The 15,661-nt window shown below is 40.9% G+C and overlaps 2 protein-coding genes across 4 annotated transcripts; both read right to left on the reverse strand.

Annotated features, from left to right (window-relative positions):
* Positions 1-448: 448 nt before the first annotated feature.
* fbxo36b (F-box protein 36b) lies at positions 449-3,924 on the reverse strand (the record flags this gene model as incomplete). The annotated part of the gene is made up of 4 exons (XM_080861274.1): positions 449-1,233; positions 1,879-2,051; positions 2,762-2,870; positions 3,829-3,924. The coding sequence occupies 4 exons, from the start codon at positions 3,922-3,924 to the stop codon at positions 745-747; spliced, it is 867 nt and encodes a 288-aa protein (XP_080717400.1). The 3' UTR covers positions 449-744.
* Positions 3,925-4,204: 280 nt separating this feature from the next.
* On the reverse strand, positions 4,205-15,652 carry agfg1b (ArfGAP with FG repeats 1b). Of its 3 annotated transcripts, none has more exons than XM_080907521.1 (12): positions 15,316-15,652; positions 12,129-12,222; positions 11,748-11,863; positions 10,953-11,091; positions 10,640-10,793; positions 10,336-10,443; positions 7,376-7,520; positions 6,998-7,077; positions 6,801-6,893; positions 6,440-6,598; positions 5,806-5,900; positions 4,205-5,686 (listed from the first exon to the last, which is right to left on the reverse strand). In XM_080907521.1, the coding sequence occupies exons 1-12, from the start codon at positions 15,480-15,482 to the stop codon at positions 5,627-5,629; spliced, it is 1,410 nt and encodes a 469-aa protein (XP_080763647.1). In that variant the 5' UTR covers positions 15,483-15,652; the 3' UTR covers positions 4,205-5,626. The 3 variants fall into 3 exon arrangements, with proteins under 3 accessions (XP_080763647.1, XP_080763646.1, XP_080763648.1); XM_080907520.1 differs by having other exon boundaries at positions 10,336-10,446; XM_080907522.1 differs by lacking the exon at positions 10,336-10,443.
* Between the last annotated feature and the right edge of the window lie 9 nt (positions 15,653-15,661).

Here is a 15,661-nt window from a genome sequence, read left to right on the forward strand (position 1 = left end):
ACACCACGTGACCTCACAGGGGCTGAAGCAACTCTTCCTTGTTAAGAATGTAACACTGACAGGATAAACATTAATATATAATGTGATGTTCACAGTAAAACTGAAGTACAACAGAATCCAGTTGATGTCAGCTGATAAAATCAGGCTCATTTATTTCCTAGATTACTGCTAACCTATGATAATTGCTAACTTAACTGCATTGTCAAAGAAATGTTTGAATCACCTGCAAAATGGTACAAAATAAGGTGTTAGTTTTTCTCAGTGACAGCATCTACCCCAGTTAAAGTTAAAACTCATATTGCTTTATTACCAGATATGAATAATTGTGTAATTACCTCATCATTACTTAACACGTCTCTCTGAGCAAAGCTGATCCTTATCCTAACAAAGCAGCAAGTTTATTCTGAGACTCAAAATTAAATGACAGTCAGACAATTGAACTGCATGTTTTAGATTAAATTTATTTCTATTTTCAACCTACAATGTTTTACATTAGCTACACACTTCCACAATGTATTTTACAGCAATTTTGGACTATGCTCAATTGCTAAGTGAGAAAAGTTATGGAACAACAAACTGCAGATGATAAAACAAGCACAAATTAGTTTACATTTTATCAATGAAAGAAAACATCTTTAGATAAACTACACACAACTAATTTTATGGACGCTGAATATGCAGAGACAGCATATTACTTTAACAGTAAACCTAAACCACATGACTAGGGGACATCTGATAAAAGGATTAACTCAGTATCTTGTCTGGATCTGTACTGTAGTCTCCTACTCCACTGCTCAGTACTCTGCTCTGAGTAAGGGTTTCAACCTGATACCTTGTGCCCTCCAAGAACTGGTCAGTCACAGAGTTGCTTGAATCAGAGCCAGACTGTGGTTCAGAACCAGGATCAGGGTCAACATCACAGCGAGAGCTGGAATCCAAGCCACTGCCAGTGCCAGGTTTAAGACTGCAGATGTCAAGGTCAGACTCCTCAGAACAGAATGCCTGATTTGTCTCCAAGCTTTCGCCAGGAGATTCTTCTTCTTTCGTGTCTGAGTCAGGAGTCTGCCCCTTGGTCTTGAGCCTCCTGCGGCTGATCAACTTCTGCAACTGTAACTTGTTGGTGAAGAAAATAGTACGCCACCCCACTTCTACTGCCAGAGATGCCACCTCAGCCGAAACGGTGTTGCAATGCCGATGCACCGCCTGTTCCCAAAACTCCTCTGATCCACACAGCTGAAGACCAGGCATAACAAAATATGTTGTGTGTTGAGCATAAGAGACAGTAAAAACAATAGAGGCAGGGGTGCACATAAGTGGTCCGCAGGTGCGCATTCCCTGTCAAAATAAAAGACGTGCACCAGATAAGAAGTTGCAACGCGCGTTTAATGTTCAGACATTTGTTTAGTACTCTTAAAGATGTCGAAAAAGCAAACTCCTTTAAGCAATTACTTTGGTGTTCCTCCACCTCCAAAGAAATGTCAGAAGGAGTCCGAACCGGAAAAGAAGCGTGTATTCTCGGAAAAGTGGTTGCAGGAGGTGAGCTGGCTTCAAACAAATGATGAACGCGCAGAGATGTGGTGCAGAATGTGGCGTGAAAATCCCACTCTAGCGGACAAAAACAGTGCCTTTTACATGTACACGAATGCGCGTTGCAACTTCTTATCTACTGCGTGTCTTTTATTTTGACAGCGAATGTGCACCTGCGGACCACTTATGTGCACCCCTGAATATAGGAATAAAATGCAACATCAGTTTAAGACCTGATGATTTATTACGGCAGAAGACAAAATGTGCAAGGGTAAACAGATGTCACATTTAATATCCAATGATGCAGTTTATTTTTGGCAGCAAGTTTATTTGCATGTTTATTAAACTCACCTTTCTGAACCTGCGTGATGTTCGTCCCAGCTGACCCACATCCTCAAGCTCCAGATAATTTATTATCCGCAGAAGTAAGGAATCAGACAAGTGCTCCAGATAATCATAATGGCCTCGGCACAAAGCTGTGGTGTACTCTAAGATTCGAAGGCCGAAAACCATGCGGACCTCACCTAGAAAGAAGCCTCTATTTGTCATCCATATACAAGCATTAAGGTTGTTTTCACATACAGTAAATACAGTGTATGATATATATTTGCTTATGTTGGTAAACAGGCTATAGACAACAGGATTTACAAAAGGGTTACATATAAAACAGAGAAATTACCTGTTTTTATAACTACTCTGCGTTCCACATTATAATCAATCCAGTTCTTTTGGGACACTCACACAAATATCTTTTTAGAACTGTTCTGTTATTTGTTATGAGCAATTTCTTCTGCCCTCTTGAAAAAAACAAGACTTTTTTCTTTTTTTTTCTTTTGGCAGACAATCGCTTTTGTGGCACAACACCATCATCCTGGTGTTGCTGACTGACTGAGCCATTGTTAACAAATTTGCTTGGCCTGTGCTGTTCCTGCAATGATAATTCAAACACGCAAAAAATCTCTAGTAACCCTAACTACAAAAACTCCCTGTAGGAAAAGCACCATTACCATCTGTTGTGTTTAAGTTCTAACCTGTCAGTATGGCAACAACTTTTTTTTACACCTGTGTGTGTGTCTTTTTTTTCCCACTGTTAAAAGTCTTTAATGAACATGACCAAGTTCAGTCATAAGATGCATATTTTCCATTGTGTTTACCTTTCTTTACTTAAGGAAAAAGCTAATAGGTTAGCTATATTTATGTGCTGTACTTTATGATTTATGTGATCAGGCCTTACTGTGCAGCCAAGTGTCATCCAAGAAGTCCTCATGGGATTGCTTCAGCTCCCCTGGCTTGGAGTACCTGTCTACAATTCTTGGAGATATCTTCCACCATCTCCATATCACCTGGGAATAGCAGGTCAAAGTATGACTTATGATCATGATATTTACAACCACCATTTTTCCATTTTTATAGACATACAACTCTACGGTATTTACATATAATAAGTAAAACAATTTGAGTAAAACAATTCAGAAACACATACTGAACAGTTAGGTGAGGGGCCCATGGGCCAGTTCTGCTGTAAAGAGGGATAATCCTTTTTCTATTGTACTGTATACTATTATGTCCCGAGTAGAAAAGCAAAGCAATGCAGTAAAAACAACACCTATTCAGACATCTGTACATTTTAATGCAGGAGTGTCATGTTTTACATTGTGAGCCACATACAGTGCACTTTGATTTTGATCTTGATCGGCCGGACCAGTGAAACTCCCCTTTCAGTCATTGTAAATAAATTTAACTTCATATTTAATCCCTGGGATACGTTAATACAAGAAGAATACGTGCAATTTCAACAGTACATCTCGGTTAACACAAGATTTTTTCAGAAATTAATTAAATAACAAACAAAAAACAAAAAAACGGGAACATTGCTGTTGGACTAGAAGGGCTTTATCAGGAGAAATAGAAAAAGTTGTAAACGTATGCAAATTAAGTTAAAAGTCCAACATGTATGTGTCCCTTCACTTATTCCAAAGCTGTCCAGTGGGCCTAATTTGAGTTTTCGTCTTGGCCGATTCTGGTCTCCGGTCCTTATGTTTGACATCCCTGTTTTACCTTGTAGGTTGTAACTTGCTGTTAATAAGTAGCAAACAGGTGAGGATGCTAAACCGATAGAGTTGCTAATGTTAATTTAAGTTTATTGGCTACAGCTAAGTTAGCTAACCGTCGTTATAACCTTAACTGAACGTTTATTCTTGCCACGAAGTCGCTACATGGGCGCAAACGGCTTCTTAGAAAATAGAAAATTAAGCAAAATTTTAATGAGCATTAGCCCTTATCAAAGCTGACATTACTTACATCTGACTTAGTGACAGAAAAATGATAAAAGCTCTGAATGGGTGCAGGTCCCCGTCCAGAGACTTCAAACAAGGGGTCTGTTAGAAGGGACGCCATGTCAGTTTATATGTTGGCATGGCAACGGAACTTTGCCAAACGGTCTAAGCAACCGAGAGCAAAAAAGCGTTTCGCTTCATGTTAAACAAAATTTAAATGACTTAAAGAAACCTTAGTATAAACTTAGCTGCTTAAACATTTTTGCTCAAAAAAACTAAAACTAAAAACTGGACTTTATTACACTCTACAAACAAGAAATTAGTAAATCATCAAAGGTTTCAGAGACTTATTAAAACAGTCCTACATGTTTTAGTATCAAATAAATAAGACACAATTTCTAGTTAAAAATCTTTTTAATTTATTTATACATATATTTATATATGTACACATATACTTACCTAGTCTTGTAAAAACAAGAAACACATTGTCAAATTCATTGTTAGTCATAAGCAGTACAACTGAGACCCTCCAGAGTCGCAGTAATGATCCAGTAATGTAGTAGTCCCTGATTTAATGTTCTTTTCTTTTGCCTCATTCCAAAGCAAACTTGGTCACTTATATCCTTATTAATCTCCTTATTCTGTCCTTCTCTCCAAAAGCTTTTCAAAAAACAAGGCAAAGAAGAGGACAGATACTGAGGGAGTGCGCTGAATAGCTTACAGGGTTGTTTTTTTTTTACTTTATATATTGTATATGTTTGCCTAGGCAGGCTCTGGTAAACCTGTCAATAGGACAAGTCATCTATGTTCATGTGAACAACTCTGTTTTGTTTTTTGAGGTAACCATTCTGGATCACACCCACACGCCAAAGCTTTCATTAACAGTCTTTCTTTTTCTCTTTACAATATTCCTAAAATATAATATCTGAAGCATCTCCTCTGACATATTCCACCTGCGGTAGTGAGGTTGCGAGAGTATACTAAATATTTTATCAATTAGGTAAAGTAACAGAAACAAGAAGTACTTAATTAAAGGCCTTTTGTGCTCTAGCAGACATGCCTGTCTTTTTATCCTTTCAGCTGTAAACATCTTGAGTTGTCTGCCGGCCCAATTAACTAAAGACTTGCACTTAGTTTCAAACTAAAATTTAGGCCATACTTTTGACTAATAGTGTAGGATCACTGCTGTGCCCCATTAACCTGTGTGAGATGTTACTTTAAATTAAAAAGACGCTGCTGCTCTGGGTATACAGGCAACATTTGTTTCTTACGGACTGCACTCTGGATCTGCATGTTAAAAGGAAACACCTTAGTGCCAGTATAGTAGCAGTAAGCTAGAATAAAGAGATATCCCTTTTGAAAAAGAAGCACCTGCATCAAGTACAGATCATGGACTTAAATGGAACCCTGTTAATAGTCTTAAAATGTATACCCTTACCTTACCCTACATAGATAGTGTGTAGTGGGTTTTTTTTTTTTTTTTTTCCACAAGGTGTCTGTATACTCACCTTTGTTAATTCAGTCCTTGTTATACATATACATGTACTTAATTGTGATTACAAATGGTGATATGCACAGAGCGTACAGTTATAAACAAAAAAATAAAATCATATAATGTATATAATCAAACAGTACATTTGCCCTCATAACAGTCCCTTAGTCTTCAATAAAGTCCTTTGCAGTCCTTCATAGTGTTGTAAACTTTTTTTATAAAGAAAAAAAAAAGTAAGTCTTTTTTAGAAATGTACTGCCACTTGTGACTGAACGGGTGCCTTGAATATGTGCTGCATGCTGCCCTCTGGTGGAGAGGACCAGGAGCTGTGCTACAGGAAAGGGTTGGTGGATGAACCCCCTGAAGGGAATGGCCCGGCTGGTGCTCCTGCCTGAAATATGAGAGAGTCCAAAAACATTGCTGATTTGAGAAAATTGAGTCTTTCAGAAAAACCAATCAGGCCATTTTTAATTAGTGTGACAGCTTTTTGAGAACGCAATACATGCTCACCACAAATGGGTTATTGGACATGCCAGGGACAGCTATGGGCTGCCCAAATGGTGTGATCGAGGGCTTGTTCTGACCGTAGACTGGGTATCCAGGGCCTGGGGGAATACAAAAGGTAAAGGGGTTTAAATGTGTGTGCTCTGTCCAGCACTCTGCAGAGCCAGTATTTTCCTTTTATTTTATTACAACAGTTATATCATCATGCCATAAAGATAAGAACATAAAGACATAAAGACAACCACTTTACAATGACTTAATGACAAGAGTCAAACCTTTAAAAATTCTACGGGAGTCTAAAAAAATTAAATTGCAAAGAAAGCCGCGGCCTGGCATGCTGGATTGCATTCAGGTGTAAACAGAGCCTTATGACTTTTATTTATTGTCATCATTCTGGACTACAGCAGACCTTAAAGCTTTGTACACTAAATGCAATCTTTTATCACTGTGCAGTAGCTGCCACTGCTAGGCTGCACTTTAATTTGAGGCAGCAAGGCTTCAACTTAATTCTTAATGCAGAGAGCTGTTATGTAAATAAGAACAAAAAAAGAAAAGCATGCAAAAAAAACCTTTAAATTAATGGCCGCCACTGCACAGACACTTAGGGTAAGAGGACGGAGGGATGTGGAAGACCACTAACCATTAGACTGAGGGTGATAGGCCCCTGGCTGAGAGTAAGGGATGGGGGCCTGACCAGGGAATTGCTGCTGGAAGTTTCCGCTGAAACTGGTGGGGAGGCAGTAGGAAGACGCATTCCCAAAGCCTGCAGGCATGCTCATAGAGCCAGTACCAAACGAGGCTACGAGACACACACAGCATGTGTGCACGGTCAGTGTACACGCATACCCACAACACACACACACAAGGAGTAAATTCTAGATACTTTGGCAAATCACAAAGCTAATAGGCAATGTAACTGAGTTACATCAAAGTAACACAAATGTCTAAGTAAAACAGAAACATTTATAGTGAAGTACGTTAAACTCTAAGTGCGTACACACCTGCAGCTGGAGCTCTGCCATTGGTCTGGAAAGGGTTGGTGGCCATTTCTGGAGGAATGGCTCCAGCAACGAAAGGATTTGTGGATGGGACGGCTAGATGGAAAACAGCCATAAAATGAGTGTTTAAGCTAAATGAACAAGAGGTAAATGTTTTTTATTTCTGTATGCATCATTGTAGTAGTGAGCACCATGAGCACCTCCAAAGCCAGGTTGCATACTGGGTAACACAGGCGGGTTTTGAGCTGGCGATGAACCCAGTGCTGGTCCAAATATGTTCCTGTAAAAAACATGATGCCACTGAATGTTTAATAAAGGATACGAAAGGCATTACCAGCCTTTTTAACATACACTTGTGCATCCGCATCAAGTGTTCATCACACTGATAAATACACTTATCAAATTAATGTATACTCTTCTAATACTTTTCAGAGTGTTTTCAGCTTAGCAGAGAGGCCACATGAACAAATTCACTGTTCCTGGTAAATCTCACTGTGTGTGTGTGTGTGTGTGTGTGTGTGTGTGTGTGTGTGTGTGTGTGTGTGTGTGTGTGTGGTGTGTGTGTGTCACTTTCTCACCCTTGCACATTGCTGCTTGTGGAGGCAGAGAAGCTGAGCTCGTTGTCTAACTCAGCCAGAGCAGCATAGCGGTCCTCTCTTTGGCTCCCTGTCTGACACTGGGCAGTGGCAGCACTAGACACTGACGGAATTGGCACTCCTCCCCCTTTCAACAAATATTAACATCAATAAAAGAACTAATCAAACATCAAGTGCCACATGCATAAACACACACACCCAAATAATTAAAAGGATCAAGAGCAATTCTCTCGCTAGGAACCTCCCTTCGCTGTCCTTAAGGGATGTCTTTTTCAAATGAGCACAAATTAAAAAGACGTGCATGCGTATTCACAACACTTGTCAAATGGCCTTACGTGGACAATAGGGCTGTGCGATATGACGAAATATATCGGATGACGAAACGACACTATCGTTTGTTTCGTGGTGTTGCAAAATACACGGTTTAGAGCAATATTTGTGAAGATGAGGTAGAACCAGGTAGCTCCAAACAGAAGGACCAGTCAAAAAAAATCGAGGATCTTATTCCTAAACGAGGGGCTACCTTGGTTTGGTTATGAAAAGTCTGACACTGACCAGAAAACCGTACTATGCAAATTATGCCGCAAACTGGTCCCCACCACAGACTCAAACACGACAAATGTCTTCTACCACCTAGGGATGGCTGATATGACCCAAAATTCATATCTCAATATTTTTTAGCTGGATGGCGATATACGATATATATCTCGATATTTTTTTTTAAGCCATAAGGTAAGAACAGAAAGAGAGTTCTTAGTCAAAGCTGTGACTGACAGCCTGGAGTTTGAAATCCACTTCGTAACCGTGTCTCTTAACAGGTGCCATTTATGGTCCTTATACACACACAATATGGTAATATTACGTTGAAGCACAGTACGTATCACTCCGCGAGGCTCCGGACTACGGTAGCCGTAATGCTCCGACAATCCATCAAGCGGTGCAGTTCCGTAGCTTACCAAAGTCAAACTAAAACATTTTTGACAGATTGCTGAGCGCCGTGTTCAACATAAAATCGGTTCGCGGTCAGTAAGCACAACCAGAATTCATACATAAGGCGCACTGTTGATTTTTGAGAAAATGAAAGGATTTTAGGCTGTCATGTCGTTAGCACGGTTAGCTCGTTAACACGTTAACACATTGACGCCGTCCAGCCCCACGCACGGGGCGATCCGCGGTAACTCGTTAACGGAGATTTGCCGTGTCCATCTTGTCGTTGCCTGCAGGTGAAGCGATGGGGGAGGGGGAGTTGTGTTCAGTGAAGGAGAGGCGAGGCCCAATAACGTTGCATAGAGACAAAAGTGGACGAAAGCGAGGCAAACTTGCGGCTCCACAAGTATAATTATAACGTAACATATATATACTATATCGATATAAACGATATTGTCACATCTTATATCTCGTATGAAAATATATCGATATTTTTTAAAAACTCGATATATCGCCCAGTCCTACTACCACCTATGCAAGAATCACATGAAAGAGTATGGACAGAGTTTACGGATGAGAAGCAAAAAAAGAGCTGTCATGTGCTCAAAATAAACCTTAGATTCAAACGTTAGAACAGCCTTTTCCCCACAGCACACTGTGCGATATGACCAAAATCTCATATCCCGATATAAAACATCTATGTCCGATAACGATATAAATCACTAAAATTTAACATTTTCTGTAAATTCTGTGAATCTCGGGTAGCTGAAGTCTTTCTAGCTGGGCGTCGTGTATCTGGAGTCGAGTGTTTTACCGATGCATGAAACTACACATTTTCAGACATAGGTTGTAACGGCCGCCGTTTTCTTTGCGGCGTGCTGCAGGTTAAAGCCTGTTCTAACGTTTGAGTCTAAGGTTTATTTTTTAGCACCTGACGGCTCTTTTTTGCTTCTCATCGGTAAATGTGCGTCCGTTACAACTTAAATCTAAAAATATATAGTTTCATGCATCAGTCAAAACACTCGACTCCAGGTACGCCACGCTCAGCTGAAAACACTTCACACAAGTCAAGTTGCCCGAGATTCAGAGAATTTACAGAAAAAGCACTATTTTGTGATATATATCATTATCGGGATGAGAAATGTCTCATATTGGGATATGAGACTTTGGTCCTAGTGGACAATAAGGGACATCGTTTTAAGTCTGGGGGGAAAACGGGCTATATTCTTGTCTAATAACATGTCATCTTGAATAAAAACTGAACACTAAGATGTTAGAAGCTCGTCAACAACAGTTCTGTCTCTTCTGTGAGGTTAAACAACACAAGCTCTCCACAAACTGTTTAGTTTTTTCTGCCCCTCAGCTGTGATGTTGCCAGTTTTTCTGGCTGGAACGCTCACATGGAGCAGACAGACGGTATTTTACATACCCGCCCGTCTGTTTACATTCTCTGAATCCTGCCAGCCTGCAGCCTGGTTCCCGATGATATCACACACTTGGTGAAGTGTGTCCAGCAAGCACGACACGAGAAAGGGTTAAGGAAAGGTAGGATTTTATGAGTTTGTAACTCCCTAAGCTGAAACGATGGCCATGGTAGGAGAGAAAAATATTGTGCAGTCTGAGCCCAGCGTTATACTTTACACACTGGCAATGGTCTGCTAGCGTCCACACGTTGTGCACTATTGTCAGCAAAGGATGGATGCAAGCTCTGTGCAGATGTCATGTACCCTCCAGTTTAGGCTGACCGTTACACTATAGGGCACTGCCTGTGCACGCATCCTCTAAATGGCCTCCAAGCAGACCAGAAAGCAGTACAATAAATACAACTGCTCATCCGAGATAACCATAGCAACAGTAACAAAGACCAACAAAAACCTCGAGCATCCAGAGTGCATTCCTGCATACAGCAGGCTGGCCCAGAGGACACAGCAGGTGAGAGATGAATAAAGAAAAACTGTAGTAAGGGTGCATACATGTGGATAAGATGGAGGGGAAAATGGCAGGGAGGGTGGTACCTGATGAAAAGGACTTTGAGGGAGGTGATGTGCTCTGATGGGATGGAATTGCAGTGTTTCCAAATGCGTCAAAGTTGGCAAAGTTGGTATTTGAATTACCCTGAGGTGCTGCTGCCATACACAAGGGAAAATTAACAACAGACAATGAATGTGGGAATAAAAACAATGGCAGGAGAAAAATGTAAGGGACAATGACAAAACGCAGTGTTCGCATATCTGTATATACTAGTTGGATGTCAATTAAAAAAAACAACAACAACGACAATAACAGTACATGTTATGAGAATCATGAAAGACATCTTACCCGACTGGTTTGGAAAATGTGCAAAGTTGGCAAAGTTGGTAGGGGTGGCAGTTTGAGTGGGTGGAGCAGCAAAAATGTCACCCAGGTCTGAGAGCAAGTCAAATTTCTTCTCCTGAGCAGCGCTCTGAGCTTGGGAACGAGCTAGCCCCGGAGACTGGGTGGTGCAGTCAGGAAAAAATTGTTAAAAAAAAAAAAAAAAAAAAAAAAAATCACACACACAAAAAAAACAAGACTTTTCTTCAGCTGAAAATTGAATGAGAAAGGAAAAGAGTGGCCGATGGGTTGAAAGAAGCTCTGTGTGCATTCGTCTCACCTGGCGCAGAGGGGTCTTATTGAGCTGCAGGGTTTTGAGGGGTTGGACTTCTGGTGTGCTGCCAGTGCTGCTTGCTGAGGAGCCGGACACAGAAGCCTGAACATTTGCTACTACCCTTGCCTGGTCAGGAGGAACATACCTAAAAATCCAGGGAAGAGCACCAGCACGAAACAAAAGCCATGTTTAGTCCCAGCACACACAGCTTTGATAACATGATGGTCATACTGAAGAGCTATTGGAACATATCATTTTAGGTCTCAAACGAAGCATATGGTCTGATGATTTTCACATATATGGTTTCTGTTACCTTAATTTACTTAGTTATCGTGCTGGATAAATGGTAGGGTTGATGACCCTTGTGACACTAAGTTGGATAAGTGTTTGAGACAAAGGCAGAAGGACAGTATTTCAAAAGAAGATAAAATTGACCCCGCGCTTTGTACATGAGTATTTGAGAGTTGTGCTTGAAATCCAAAAATTCTGCAGAAGAAGCAGCAAAATGATACAGAAAAAGAAAGCCTTAGACAATGAAGAATGTGCTGCCAAACTCAAACATATGGTTAACCAAGTCCACAGCAACAAAATGGTTTTTGGCAAAGGTAAAGCTCAGCAATCATTTTCTTTGCTGACAGTAACAAGCAAGGACTGAACAAGAACTTTGTGAATTCTTAGCACTCTAAAGTATTTACTACCCAATGTTTGCACACAGTTAAAAAAAAGATATATATAAAAGTGAAATAAAGTATGCAAATATCACTGCTCAAACCTGATAAAACAAATAAAAGGTTATGTTACCATCTCTTCTTTTCATATTTTTCCTGGAGGAACTCTTTTACTTTCTGCGGTTCTCTGAAATCTGGAACGACTGATGTTCTGTCGTCATAGAGGCCCAACCAGATGTGTTTACAGACCTACAGGGGGGCACAGGAATGAAGGGAGTGGGAGGCAAGGAGAGGATAGTGGTGGGGGTGGTGGCACAGCCATGAACGAGGTGAGGGAGAGTAAAGGGAAAAGGGGGGAAGGGGTGGAGAGAAATGTGAGTATATAAAAAAGAGAAAGGAATGCCAATAACTTGAATAAAGAAGGCTACTGCTAAATTAGGACATGATTATCAAAATAATGCTCGACAGTGTAAATGACAGTGCTGAGCGCTTTGCTGTAAAGTGTGCGCGATACCTCGTTGCTGTGTTTCTGTAGGAACTCGATTTCCTGCTGTGTGAATGTGGTCATAGAGATGGACTTCACTCTGTGTGGGGGATTCAGTCCTCGCCTGTGGGTGGAGGAGGTATATGTTGTTAGCTAAAGAACAAAAGAAGCAGGATGCCAACCAGTGCTGTTCGTTTACAAAGAAAAAGCAAACAGAAACACAAACCACAGATGCCTCATTACATCTTCTTGTCAGAGTGAACGCACCCTTGAGTACTTTATAGCCATTTTCACACATGCACAACAGCAGCCCTGGGCTTTTCATATCATTAATAGATGCAGAACACACGTCCCGTGGAGCCAGACATTAAATGCCTTTTAACCCCTCAGCTCCCTGTGCAAAGTCTGTGTGATTTCTCACAGTGCTGATTTACACCAGCGTGAGAAAAGCTGCGCGGAAATGTCCAGTGAAATCACAGGGAGACAGAGTGGTCATCGTGTCTCCTGTCTCTAAGAAGAGCATTTCCAACGCATCTGAAAATGATTTTCTTAGAGACAGGAGGTACATGTAAGGACAACTTTAGAAAGCAGCTTTGTTTGGGACCTGCCAAGCACATCAGACAGACGTTTCTAAAATACAGAACAACAACAAAAAAAGTATGTTTGCACTTAGTATAGTTTTAGGTTCAAATATTAGGATTGTAATTGTAAATTCGCTGATATCCTAAACATTACTGACATAGTTTAATTACACGTGACATATATTTATTAGGGATTTCTAGCAGACGCAATAATATCAACATATCAACAAATAATCTGTGTGTAGTCGGCACGTTCTCCCTCTCTGAAATCACTCCAGCTTCCCCCCACAGTCAGAAGTGATGCAGGAGTTTGTTAATCAGCAATGTTAAACCGTCCATAGGTGTGAATGTGAGTGTGAATGGTTGCTTCTCTCTCTGTATTAGCTCTGTTGCAGACTGGTGACTTGTCTAGGTTGCACCACACCTTTCGCCCCATGACAGCTGGAACTGGCTCCAGCCCACCCTGCCAGCCTGATTTGTATAAAGGAAAGAATATGGATGGATGGATGAAAAATTAACTGATGGATGGATAATCTGTAAACCCAAACTTACTTTTGGTTTAATGTTTTGAAACAAGAAAGTCCCTGTCCATATTTACCATGGACACATGGAAAAAAAAAAGTTCAAACAAATCTCGATCAGCTGATCTGAATCAAGTGCAAAAATCAGTGCAAAATAACTGTGTAGTAACACTAGTGAGTATTCAGGGATTGCGACACATAAATCCAAATGTAAGTTTGTACAAACTGGTTTGTGAACTTTAGCATAAAGAGTAAACATGACCAAAAAAATGTTGTGATTTATTGATTGATTGTGTAGGACAAAGATCACACATTTAAATGCTAAGAGAGAATATATGCACACACACACACACACACACAATATCAACATAAAAGGAGTAAAACAAGGCTACATTAAAAAAAATACATCCAAATCTGCCTCAAGCAGAACGTCCTCAAACCCAAACTATTGCTGAAGAAAAACAAAATTCATTTAAAACAAACTGAATTCACGTCAACAAAGAGACACTGTCATTGGAAACCAGGATTGATGTAAAAATTGATGTAAACTGCAACTTGACAGACCTTCAACACTTTGTCTAAACATGGGGAAAAGTACAGTAGTTAGTATTTGGTCTGCACATACCAAATCATTGTATAGACCTGTCCACATAGAACAAAGATCATTTTGAGAAACTGATTATTCATCTAATTATTTCCAGTTGCCAGAAAAAAAAATGTGAATACCAAGATTTCTTACAGCGACTCCTCATAAATTGTGTTCTTCTGAGTCACAATCATCTACACTCACAATCTGACTAAACTATTAACTCACGAACACATATTTACTCAACACAATGATTCATCACTTGAAGTGCAGACTGTACAAAAAAATTACATGACAAACTCTATAACGAGCAGCAACAACTTCCAACGAACATTTCCTGTAGCTGCTTAACCCTAACCCTAACACAACTACCATATGGCAAAAGGTGGGAGTACACCCTATACAAGTCCCCAGTCTTTTGATATCACTTTTTAGTTGGTGTGCTAATACTTTAACATATTTAAAATCCCATTCGCATTTTGTTTGTTTGTTTGCTTGTTTTTTCCATTTTGGGATGCATATGATGTCAGAGAAACCAGATATACGGTAATATGGTCAGGACAATGTGTGAGTATAGAAGCCCCACCCACCTGCTGTCCAAACCTTCTGTTTGTGAGGAGCTGCCAATTAAAAGAAAATTAGCTTTAAACTTGTTTTAGACAGACTTGTTATAAACTGAAGCCTGGCATAAGACAGACAAGCTTTATGCTGAACTGTCAATCATGCAGAGCTACTCTAATAGAATTTAATAATTGAATACAGGGCTAAAAACTATCATGTCCAATTTAAAGGGTAAGCAGTGGCTGGCAACACCTTGTCTTAAGTAATTACCATGCTGTATACTGATAGCAGGATACGCAGAAATGTTTCCTCAGTATCAGCAACTTAATGGGTGTGGGGGGACAGCATATTGCGCTGATCCGGTTTATTGCCTGAATTGCGATTTCACAATGATTTGACATTATGAGGAAGATGTGGTTCAGTCGCAGTTGCAGGCGACCCACTGGCCCAGCTGCTCTTCAGTTACTTTCCAACTTCAGAGACTCACCCTGCTTCTGCTTATCTGGATGTGTGTGTGTTCTTGCGACAAGCCTTCTCAGAGGTCCAGCTAAAGTTCAACTAGAGGAGGTTCCCCTCCATGACGTGCCGTTTTTGAACCCGGTGGTCAAATATTTGACTGTCAGCCAAAGTTACGAACCCAGCGTTAGGCGTGCTACCCTAGACACACACACACACACACACACACAATCAAGCCACTGACACAGCCCCCTCACTCACCCTGTGTGTTTTGTAATAGCACATGTTATCACACTAAAGCAGCGATGTAAACAATCTAATCTGCTAACACCGCCCATCCCAGCCCGACAGCTCCGGGCTGAACCGAAGGTAACGTCTGCGTTACCTGTCCTCACTTTAACACTAGCTAACTAGCTAACGGTACCGCCAAGTCAGCGCCGGTGTCCCCACCGCCGTCCAACCGTGGGACACTAAAGAATAAATACAACACTTTGGCCCAAAAGGACACTCACAAGATCCCGGAGCAGGTGGTACAGACGAAGGAGCCCACTGTCATGTTGACATAGGTCGGGCCGCGTTGGTCGCAGTCGAAGCATTTCCTATTCGCGGGCAGGCTAGTCATTTCCCGGAGCATCTTCAGATGAGTCTCCTCCTGCTTACGCTTCGCACTCGTCGCCATGACCGAAAAACTAAAACGGCTTGTTTTACCTAGGGATGGGGGGAGTTTGGTCAAGGGACGCGGGGCAGGACGGGTGTCTTCAGGACAAACTTGCCGCGTACTACGGCGGTAACTGTGGTCTGAGAGACACCTTGCTGTGAGAGGTCTACGGACCGACTGGCACACTTCTTCTCCTACAC

The sequence above is a fragment of the Rhamphochromis sp. 'chilingali' genome, assembly GCF_963969265.1.
Source record: "Rhamphochromis sp. 'chilingali' genome assembly, chromosome: 16".
Lineage (NCBI taxonomy): Eukaryota > Metazoa > Chordata > Actinopteri > Cichliformes > Cichlidae > Rhamphochromis > Rhamphochromis sp. 'chilingali'.